Genomic DNA, 12054 nt, shown 5'->3' on the forward strand with positions numbered 1-12054 from the left:
TATGAATTGTCTTTGTGCTTCAGTATGTCTGAGATAAAAACCTGTCAAACAGTGAAGGTGACCCCAGCAGGATGTGGGGCATCCCGCACGTGGCTGCACAAGACCTCAGGGCAGCTCCACAACACCGTGATTTACTCTTCAAAGACGAGCCTTTGATAGTATTTCATCTGCATCTTAACCCTCCTTAACCCACCGGCTGGCTGTATACGTTGAGGTGTCACAGGGTTGAGTGTTACACAGCAGCTCAAATAAACAGCCTGCATAGATGATGCTTTGTGATGCTGCTGTCCGTAAATAAGGGTTTATCTCTTGATTTACTGCTTTCCCGAGCACATGTTGATGCTTTTTGGCTCCTCTATGAAACAACGCCAGACTATATGGACAACTAAAACAAATACAAACAAATCGCACGTGATTCAAGATAATAATATAATGGCTTTTCATTCACAGTAAGTCGGTCCTGTTTAAATGCCCTGGCTTCAGGATGAAATTTATGTTTCTGAAACTTGTCGGGCTAAGTCAGCCAAAGACAAGTATCAAATATGACATGAATTCGAGTAACTTGGCATGGAACAATAGCTTTAAAGACAAACTCATCCATGTTTTAAAATAATGGTTCAGGATAGCTATGGTGTGTTCATTGGTATCTTTTGAGAGTCCTTCCGGTGTCGGTTGACCTTGGAGCGAGTCTTCATCTCCACATGAAAGAACTGTGGCTACAGAGGAAGTATTTAAAAAAAATAAAAAATAATCTACTGCTATAGAGGAACATTTGGCACCCACCCCCCTTAAAACCTACATGTTATATTAACCAGCTGTGTTCAAGGCCCTGAACAAGTATTTAATATCTTCTTTATTTTATAGGCTTATAATGATAACAACCTGTCCTGTTCAGAAGCATAAAATGTGTACTGATTAAAAAAAAATAAAAAAGGCCTGAACTTGTGTTTCCCTTGTACCCTCAGCAAATGCAACTGCATTTTATGTGCACGAGCTGAAATTTGAGACGCATGCTTCATTAGCGGCTGGCGTGTCCTCCGTGTAATCTGAAGTCAGGCGTCTCTCTCTGGGAGCCAGCTGTGGTTTGTGTCTCCCTCCTGCTTGTGGCTTAGGTCTGAGCAGCTACAAGTCTTAATCCGCTGTCCAGCCACCGCTCAGGAGGGGGCACAGATAGGACGGTAAGACGAGGTGAGACAGAGGAGATTAGGTCAGAAAAAAAGATGGATGCGGGATCTATCAATCTTTGATTACCAAGCACTGTTTTGGTGATAGAAAGTTGGTTGAGCTCACAGAAATTGACAGCAGCTGCTAGATTCTTAACAATCCTTTAAGCACAACCCATCATGTCCAGTGTGTGACTAAATCACATACAGAAAATCAATTTGCCCCTTGAAAGAGGACTTTGACATGATGTGTAGAAGGGAAGCACCATGTTCGAACCCTGAGCTGCGTGTCAGTTTGGAAGTACTGTGCTCGTCTTTTAGGGATTTAGTTTGGGTTGCCAAAGTGCTACTGAAATGCATTGATCCGGGTCTGGCCGTGCTGATAAGGTGCTGTGCAGGAAGTTGTAGTGTATGATGAGTTCCTGTGGTTCTGAAGCACCAAAAGTTCAATAGGAAGTGGAGAAAGGAAAAGGATGTAGATCATCAGCACTACAAGAATGAGGATATGGCCATTCAAGCCAGTCGAAAAGATGCTTTCGACGGAACAGATCGCAGGTAGATTGATGAAACATCTTGAGAAATGAGTAGCATCATGGACACAGTTCCCGTCAGTCTTTTGCACAACATCTGGATTTCTTGGGCTCTGGTGTATCTTCATTAGTCATAGGACAGCAGTTCGTCGTCTTTCCCTGCAGTTTTGAGACGTCGCTGTGGAAGATAATGAGGTGGAGCAGGCAGTGCATTGCTCCAAAGGCCCGGCAATTAGGTGATTAGACACCCTCATTGAGTGTTGTTTGAAACAGCAGCCAGTGTTGTTTTAGTGGGGGAGCAGCATCACTCAGACCTCATTCAAACTGCAAACCTTTGCTGGTGCAGGGGGGGGAGGAACGCTTTCACACATAGTGATACTTTGCTGATCAAGTAACAAAGTGGCCCGTCAAACACCAGGACACCACATAAAGTCGCACACTGCGACGTTCCCGCTTCTAAAAGCTGTAGGTCTATCAGACACCTCTCACCACTCCCTTGTTTCCTACATCGCCTCTGCAATCAGCTTCAGACGCCGTCCTTTTTTGTAGTGACCAATAAAGCATTATCATTCCTAAATGTTCTGCCGAAATTCACACCCAGGCCGGCATTATCAATGGACATGTGAGAAGAACTTTATCCTAGAGGATGCAATCTCCATCTCGCTTGTTGCTCCTGTTAAGGTACTGCTCTTATCTGCACTCTTTCACGCGTCAGCATCTGAAGCCTTCACCCGACCTCCAAGTGAGCTTGTACGGTAGTTCACAGCTACTGCAGGGTGCTCTGCAGATAGAGATGTTACTTTCATGGCAGGCTACTGAAGGCCGAGGAGCCGTTGTTGACCCCAGATGTTTATTATTGGCCCGATGAGATCAAACATCGAGCCGTGGGCTTGATGTGTCAGGACTCTTTAGTCTGAAGCGCTGATAAATACCCTTTTTAACAAATGCACTGTTACTTTTCACACGGTCATAAGGGTCCCTGGCAGTCGTTTAGATCGTTTAGGTTTTTAATCATTAAACTTTGACCAGTGAGAGTTCTGTGGCAGATGTAGCATTTATAGCTGCAGTGGCATCATTGTATTGGTTTTGATGCATATCATTAAGTAAACAATATGTTTAACATTCAACCAAATGACTAACATTGTAATCATAACAGTGATGTTACACACAGGGTGGTTAGTAGAAAGTATTATGATAAAACTTTTGCTATAAGCTTGGGTGGCTCACAAGGGGAAAGGGGGGGGGGCATAATGACTTCCCCATCTGGCCCCCTGAGACGACTGTGCTCGTGCTCCGCTCCTCTCCTGGCCGCTTTAAGCCACCACCTTGTTTGTTTTGGAAAGATTAGCAACGTAAAACCCTTACAACATCCTGAACACGCAGCGAAAGGGAGATGCGATGGAGGGGACGGCGGGATAGAGATTGATGAGCGGAGGGACAGTGGAGGCGACAGTGTATTGTTTACAGTAAGACGATGGATTGGGGCAAGAATCAAAAGGGAGAAAAGATAAATGTGACATTGGTCAGTTCAAAGCAAGTGGAAAAACAAGTAAACAGCATCATGAGAATCTTAATGAGCAGCCTTGGCTGCCTCCTCCCTCACTTGTTCTTCATGAAAGATATTCATAGACACTCAACTGTTTGGTGAGTCCACCTGTCTGGATGAAGTCGTCCTCTGGGTCGTGTGAAACTGTAAAGTGCATTTTTATCTTCTAATCTGGATGGGTCTCTTGATGCGCTGTTGTGAATATAAAGCAATTATGTGCATCGAGTACATTTAAAAGACTATCCTTGCTACCCTATGGGAATAGATCATCTAGGAAATGTGAGTTGGTCTCCCATAGGATCTAACCCAATTCTGATTTTTTTTTTTTCTCTTCACTTCATCTTTTCAAGTAGCCAAGTTTTTAATAATTGATATGTGATGTTGGGGTTGATGGAAAAAACGACCGGCTGAGTAGTGTTATGTTGTAAGTGTTCTCTCTATGTGGCAGTGCACCTGGTGTCTCACAGGTGTGTGTGTGCTTAGCCGTGGCAGGAAACAGATGTGCAGTGATATCAACGGCTGCACGAGTCTGAGAGACTATCAGCTCGGGCCAGCCTGCCGTCTCGCTGCAGTGCTCCTCTTCCTGTGGGCTTAAATCATGCCAGCTCATGATAAGGAGAGCGAAATGTGACCAGCAGGTCCTATGAAGAGCAGTCTGCGGCTGCCTGATTATAAACCACAGTGATTAAAAAAAGATAGCGTGACCAAGTAAATGATTGAGTTCCTGTTGGTGTTTATAAAGTCTACAAGTGAAAGAAAGAGAAACTCTTAACATTGTTCTGAAATGTAGATGAGACGCTAATGCATAAGAAAATGTAGTCTCATGATGAGTTTTCTGTTCTGGTCTCTTCACAGCCCTTGTCCGGAGCAGGGAATGGGAGACGAGTTTAACCTCATGGATCATTCAGACCTGTATATCTTAGACTTCAGTAAGTATCCATGCCTCTTTCTTTAATCTGTAAAGATATTTTTTATCCATCTCTCATATTAAAGTGGCTGTTAATAGATACTTAGCAATAAAAATGTCTCTAATGGCACAGTGACAATGTGATAGGGCACTCTAATATTGATTAACCTACAGGGAATTATCAGCTGACTCAGCAGCTCCTTTCTTCTTTCGGGGGCTTCACAGAATTTTTCAACTTGGTCTTTTACTTTCTGGTTCATCGATGGTTAGTCTCACTTCATTCTTACATTTTTGTGTCACTTGGGAAAGAGCCTCAGAGTCAGCAGTTATCTGGTAGTGTAGCGTATACCAACTTCGGAATTAGGTTTAAAAAAAAAAAAATCTGGTGTAATCTGAGCGTTTTCCAAGGTGCATCGAGGAGCAAAAAAAAAAAAGGAAATTGAGGTCAAACTCCTTCAGCACTTTTAAGACATTTTGGTGATACGTTTGTATATATATCACTGCTGCAACTGCTGATGGCTGATATATTTTCCATCAGGCTGCCTGTTCCTATTCAGACTCACACACGGCCTAGATTGGACTTCACACTTAATTTATTCAGCTAAATTATCAAGGAGACGGACAATTTACATTCGACAAAAAAAAATTCAGGTAACTGCATTCATCTGCTATGCCCCCTTGATCCCAGCTGGCATGAGGTGAGAGGAGACCTGGAAAGGTGGACAGTCCACCCCTAAGCTGAAACAGCCAGTTAACCTGAGAAGCTTCTCTTTGGTCTGGAGAAGAAAGACTTACTTAATTTATATCATAATGCGAAAAAGCATTTCTAAAAAGAAACAGTTGGAGTTAAGCTTGTCAGAGGTCCAAATTCACACTTTAGCATGAAAAGTAAAGCTGCTCAGCAACAAATCCTGCCTGTCAGGTCAAAAAGGGATCATGAGAGCACCATTACTGTTGGTCTTTATTTATACACGAGTGTCATTATGATGCAAGGTCTCATTCTCACAAGAGGCCATGCTTGTAAATTGTTCCTATTGTTTCCAAGATATGCTGACAATCTGTTCTCCTCAATAAATCCCACTTTCCCCACACCACTGTTTCATTCCTCACCGGCCCATCCTACCTGGCCTTGGTCCTGTGTTGTTTTATCACACGGGGAGCTTCCTTCTTCCAGAATACCAAATATAGTCACATCCTGCCGGCGCTGGGGTAGCCTGTAATGCTGTCAGGTCACAGTCAGGGTTTTTGTGTAGGTGGGCTTACACAGGGACACAGCGACCGTATGGGACTGGCAGTACGCAGCGGCATCCCCTGCGGCACACGCCTCCTCGTGCCAGTCACGTGGGCCTTCACGCTGTTTATCTCCGAACATATGGTGGAACAGCCATGACGACGGTAGTAAGCCGGAGGAAGTTCGCCTGTATTATTAGAATGCTGCTTCGTACTGGGATAGATAATTTGACACCAGCATCATCACTATTTTCACATCCTCGCAGTGGATGCGAACTGTTTGCTTCCGGTGCATGAAATAAATGGACCATATGATTTCCACCCCTGGGTGGGAAAACTAATCCGAACCTCTCTCTTTCACACAGTTCTGATCTTCCCGACTTCATTTTTAATTCCCTGCTGAAACAGATATTCTTAGCAGGAGTGTGATTAGTGCCAATGATCATCCTGTGACTCATCTCACTTTTTTTGTCCTTTTCAGGCCCTAATTTGAAGACGTTATGCAAAATAGCTGTTATTCAGTACAGTCTGGAGCAGTCAGGACTCCCACATGATATCAGGTCAGAAGAGCATCCTCCTCTCCGACATTAGTGCTGTTTTGTCATTGAGTCGACGTATTGCTGCTCATGCTGTTTGTGTTCTGCTTGTCATTGTTGCCACCACTCTGTCTCACTCAATAATGAGGTTGTTTTTTCCGAAGAGGCAAATTATGAGTCATTATCTCTCTTTTAACTTGCTGCCAAGTTTTACGCAGCCTTTGTGTGACTTTGCTCTGTACATGTGAAATTTGTACGTAATTATATTATATCTAATAGCATTAAGGCATTAATGCGTATGGAGAAATCGGGCTCTTCTGCTGTAGCATTAGTGAGGCCTGTGTGATTCATCCTGCTCATTGTCTCTGTACCCATGTGCGGTTTGCATAAAAGATGATGTAAAAAAAAAACTAAACCAAAAAAAAAAAAGCATCTTCCAAATGGTGTGTGTCCAGATAACGCTTTTGAAGACAAAGTCTTGAGATCACTGCAAAGTGGCTTTACAGACGTGGTCTTCATTTGACCAAGTAATAATACTTTGTCCTGATCAGGTCCACTTTTCCTGAACATCTGAAACGAAAATGGTTGAGAATCAATTTCTTCACTTGTTCAGTCCAGTTTGAATAATAGTGCAACTCCCAAATTAAAATAGGCCATTTTCTGTTGGTTTTGTTGTTTTTTTCCTCTGACACACGCGATCTAAACAAAGTTTTTTTTTGGTTTGTTTGTTTGTTTTTCATTTATTCTTTTTTATGTCATGTCCGCATAACTTGAAATGTAACGTTTGTTTTATTCGAAAGAAATATCTATCTTATAATATTTAAAGTTTCAAATGAAAACTTTTGGAAGAATGTTTATTTGTTTTAACTCAATCTTTTTCTTTACCATCATGTGTTCTTGTAAAAACGTAGAGAAACTAAGGCACGCAGGATTTTTATTTATTTATTTTTTATGCCAAAGTCTGAACTGCAGCTTGACGGAACTGTTAGACGAACCTTCCTTTATGAGCTCCCATTATACAGTATTATATTATTACATTTTACAGTATAAAAGCAGTTACAACAAGTAATGGATACTCTCACACAGCTTTAGTCTGACTGATAAAATCAACATATGTCAAAGAGTTAATGAGGAAAAATGACATCGGTCAGTTAGTTTGGGTAGTTTAGTGCTTTCACGTTGCATTCAGAGTGGAGGCAGAATGCGTCGTCAACGTCGTCTCGCTCTGCCGACTTTGACGGTGGGAACGGAAGCACAAGCAAGGTGAAAAGGTGTCTGCAGTCCCTCTGACGCAGACGGTTTGTTTTGACATTGTTCAGCCCCTCCGACTGGGTGAATACACAGAGGTGGAAGAGCGGCTCGGTCGGTTCCACCTCTGTAACGGCGGTGGCGTGTTTGAACAGTTCAGCAGCGCAACGAGAGCACACACACACACACCGTGCACTTTGTTCGTGTGCGTGTGTGTGTGTTTTGTTCTGTGTGATAACAAGAAGAGAATTCACTGAGATGAAGCACTTGAGCACAATAGGTCTTTGAAGTTGATTTCCGTAATTCACTCTAAACCACTTCTCGATGATTTGATTACAACTCGGATTGCTCTCGCTGAGTAATTTTTCTATTTAATACAAGTTTGTTTCAGGTTTTTTTTTTTTTTTTCCTCCTGACTTGTCGAGCCATTTCGATGTCAAGCCGTTACTACTACTGCGGCCACATTACAATCGTATGAAGTTTTGGTACAAAGAGTTTCAGGAGCCGCTTGTTGTCGATCCTACGAAAGTGTGAATCTGTTTTACAAAGCGTGACGTGTTATATGAATAACATGTAATTTTCCACTCTCGCTGACTGTTTGGAAAATAATGTGTGACAGAAATGTGAAGGTTTGAGAGCAAAGCTTTGATTTGTTGTGATGTTTTAATCACAGGGGAGAGATAATGGTGGAAAAGCTCGATTTAATCCGTGTGAATGCAGAAGACGAGTGTGTGCGAGTGTGTTTTAATTGAAAATACTGTCTGGTAATTTTACCCCCCCCCCCAATTTTTTTTTATCAAATTAATTATTTCCAAAATGCATTATTTAGATTTGTAAGGAAAATGCCACGCAGTAGGCCAATTTTAAGAATAAATCCTTTCTCCAAAAGCCTTAATGGAATTCTGTTGATCTCATGTCGCTCATTAGGAAAGTGTGTCTACAACCCAGAGCCTCTTTGAAAAGGGTTTTCTTTCCTCGTGAATCCTGCGCAACCCGATACTAATCACTCCTCCCCGCCTCTCATTTCTCCTCCACCGTCACTGCCACCTTGCACGCTCCCCACTTTGGCCCTTTGCATTTGTGTTTCTAACCCTTGGAGGGTTTTTCAGTGGGGTCACAAGACTCCGGTTAACTCCCCCATCGCCCCTCAGTGGCATCCTCGGCCCCAGTGCCAATCTCCCCTCTTACACGCTCACGCAGGACGACAAAAAAACGAACAAAGCAGTTGAGAGGGAGTGAGTGTGAAACCGGAGCCAGTGATAACAATCTGGAGCTCAACCTCTGACCTGTCATCAGGTCAGCGCTGGACCCCGTCTTCAGCTCCCGCTCCCGGTGCTCGTGTTACAGCGCGGCCGCCATCCAGCTCCACCGTCGCACTACTGCAGCATTATCTGCAACAACTTTAAACAAATCTGTTCATGACCATCCATCCTGTCTAAATTGTGTTACTCAGGTCATCTGGTGAAAGGTTTTGTATTTTTTGTCATTTTACTGATAAACGCTATAAGTTGCAGGTTTTGCTGATATCGTCCACGTTTGTTCAAACGGGCAACATGTGGTTCAGTACCGTTTTCAATAGTAATTTAGTTTTTTTTTAACTTTATAATCTTAAATATGCGTGGTACTTTGTCTACAACAGTGAAATTGTAGGAAGGTATTCATTACCTTTTTTTTTGCCCAGTCAATATGTGCAAGTTGTTGATTTTAATCAAAGAGGAAAGAAATAAAAACTATTTCAAGACACTTGTTTTTGTGCGAGCTCTGCTGCTAAATCCTAATTGTTCCTGTGTTTTTGTTTTTTCCAGGTGGGAACTGGCAGCCATGACTACCAACAGCAACATCAGCAGGCCCATCTTCTCCTCCCACGGCTGATGCAGCTGAATGTGAATCAGAATCTCTTGTTTCAGGACTCTGCGCCTTTTTCTTTCTAATCACCTGAGCTGCAACGGACTGTTTTTTTTTTTGTTGTTGTTGTTGTTTTTTTGTATAGTTTTTGGACTGGATCTCAATCCATTGTATTTCCCACATTCTTCAAACGAAAAACTCTTTGCTGACCAAAACATTCAACGTGATACTTTCTCGGACACGGTCCACGGATACTTTTACCCTTGAGGACGGTTTGGTCGCTTGAGACAGAAGATTTCTGACTCCTGTTCACCTTTTTCTCTTCTTTCTAGACTCTTACGAAATCCAATCAGCCTATGATAATCATAGACTTCTAATCTTAAGCACAGGAAGAGTCGAGAACATTCAGCCAAAGGTCCTGAGCGCTCCCCTCTTTGTTGAGGAAGTCGTCCTGATGTCACACTCCACGGATCTCGCCTACGAGACAAATGTGAACCTTCCGTTGCAGATGCGAACGGACTGAGACGGTCATGAGTTTGTCTCTCGCAGCTCCCTCTTGGTGATTTAAAAAAAAAAAAAAAAGCGACAAACATTTTGGGTCTATTTCCATGGGCAGACGAGGCTAACTCATCAACGAGACGTTAGATATCGGAGTGTAACGTGTGTGTAAATGGTCTGACTGGTTTTTAATGCTCGGCTATTATCCTGCTTCATTATAACCACCGCTCTGCTCTCGACTGTCTCTAAGGTGATTTGCGAGGCAGCAGAGGAGAGCCGTCTGCCTTGTGGAATAATCAAATCCCATCTACCTCCCTCAAACACGAGTATCATCCAGTCTATCGGCCTTCCCCGACATTTAAGACTTCTGCTTTTCTCCTGAGAATCAAAAAGCCTTTTAACAGGGACGTTGGTATTTGTGGTCGTCTTTCCTATCTTTCCAAGAGATGCTGCAGTGTCGCTGGAGTCGTGCCACTACACTTTACCCCCCCCCCCCCCCCCCCCCCGTTTCTTTTTCAGTGCCAAACTGTAGAAGGGAATCTTGATGCAAAGTATATACTGTGTATGTGTGTGAGCACGTGGTCCTGTCTGCACACAGTCCAAGTCCAAAGGGGGCGGGGGATCATGATATGCATAATCATCTTTTATAGACAATCCTACTGCGTTCAGAGGCTCTCCTCGCGCCCGGCTAATTATGCGGCAAAACAAAAGAAAGAAAGTGTGCACACGTTGCCGCTGTGCACTTACAAGCAAAGTAAAAGCAGAGCAGCAGATGTTCCTCATGCATAAGGGCTGTTAAAGACATCACCACTCGCAGCGAGAAAAACTACTTGGAAATGCTTGAATTGAAGGAGATGTTTTATTCAGGATGCGTGTTTTTATTTTATTGGTCAGAACAAAACTTTGAAACCAGAAGCACGGTGGTGGTCTTTTATCGGATCCCTGCTGGAGGTGAAGGTTATATACTATAAGTTTTGCTCTTATTGACAAATTCCATTAAAAAGCAAAACACACTGTTAAGTTGTGTTGTGACTCTTTGTTTGTTTCCCCTTCAAATACACACAAGACATGGGATGGTGTCCAACTGTTCAAATTAAAATATCAGTGAGAATATCATTGTTTTGTCTTTCTACATTCCTCACATGTAAACAAAACGTTTAGAGCATTCAAGAAATATGATGATGATGATGATGGCCCCAAAATTGAAGAAAACGTCACAATTTTTGTAGCTGATGACTTACAATCTAGAATTATCAATAAAACTGAAATATTACACTTTTTTTTTACAGAATAAATACAAGTTACAGAGTTTTGTGGACAATTTTCCGACAATCCTTGTTAGATTAGTTTTTCGTCTTTATTGATAAAAAGATTGAACATCAAAAAGTATCCTTCAAGTCCACTAAAGCGGGACATTGACCACTTTATCACCACATCGTTGCCACGGATTCTGTTTGCTGCAATCTGACCATGTGCTGCCTCCCTGCTCTCCATTATCAGTCAGTTTCTGATTGGCTTGTTTGGATGTGAACCAGCCCGGTTCTTGGTCTCCAACACAGACTAACACTGAGCTACATAAATGTTTACAGATCTGCCATGCGGAACGGTGTAAAACAATCCTTACTGCAGGTTTGGAATCACTCTAGCCAATGGAGGCGTGTCCGGCCTTCCAGAGAGGAGACGTGCCCGTGCTGCTTCTTGCCTCAGGAGACTCTGGACTTTGAGACGATCTCCCGCCTGAACCAACTCTGAATCTTCCTTTTCCAGACCAGTGGTGCCAATGTGACTCCGAGAGTCTTACCCCCTCTTGCGCTGCACACGGACATGTTACGAACGATACTCCCAGTCGCTTGGACAATACGACGCCCAGTGCGGTGAATCCACAGGGAACTGTTCAATCAAAATTGTATGAGTGACGCCAAATGGCAGCTGGCAAAACTGATTTCCCGACTTATGTGCAGAGTGGAAAATGTTTTCTGTTTCAGGGTTTTGGTCTCTCTGTGGCTGCGTGTGCAGATGATGGGTGGTTGCATGTTCAATGAATCCATCATGAACTCTTCAGGAATGGGACATTACATGAATATAAAGTACCTGTTGATGTGGACGAACATGATCAAAAATAAAAAGAGCCCTGCACAATAAGTGTCCTTGGTGATTCGGTCAATCGACTGAAGTGACTCGGAGGGCTTTCTGAATTTTCTGCTCGTGTTTATGTGGCAGTACTGCAATCAGCCACGAGGTAGCTCCTGTCGGGGGTTCTCGGTGAAAGCTTGCACGTTTGGTCCGATCCAGCAGAGGAATCACTGCAGCAGAAGTTAATGCTGGTTCCGACAGGAAGCTGCTTGAATACACGGTGCAAGACAATGAGTTTTGTTTGAGGGACCAAACTTCATCTTAGCACCATACCCATGGTCTTAATGTAATGGCTGATCGGTGTGTACATTCACTGCGCTTCATGAGGCTCGAAATGTATAAAATATTTGACTAATAAGCTTACATCGTAACAATAAAATGTTAATGCTTAAATAGAAAAAGCGATACAATATTTCAG

General features: G+C 42.9%; 1 protein-coding gene across 4 annotated transcripts in view; it reads left to right on the plus strand.

Annotated features, from left to right (window-relative positions):
* The window catches only part of klhdc3 (kelch domain containing 3), a 29568-nt gene extending 17928 nt beyond the window's left edge, over positions 1-11640 (plus strand). For all 4 annotated transcript variants that reach the window (XM_080482001.1, XM_080482002.1, XM_080482003.1 and 1 more), the window contains exons 9-11: positions 4095-4168; positions 5858-5936; positions 8966-11640. In XM_080482001.1, coding sequence (XP_080338127.1) covers positions 4095-4168; positions 5858-5936; positions 8966-9032 — 220 coding nt within the window. In that variant the 3' untranslated portion in view covers positions 9033-11640. The remainder of the gene's footprint in view (positions 1-4094; positions 4169-5857; positions 5937-8965) is intronic.
* Positions 11641-12054: the final 414 nt, after the last annotated feature.

This window comes from Lipophrys pholis (genome assembly GCF_963383615.2).
Source record: "Lipophrys pholis genome assembly, chromosome: 15".
NCBI lineage: Eukaryota > Metazoa > Chordata > Actinopteri > Blenniiformes > Blenniidae > Lipophrys > Lipophrys pholis.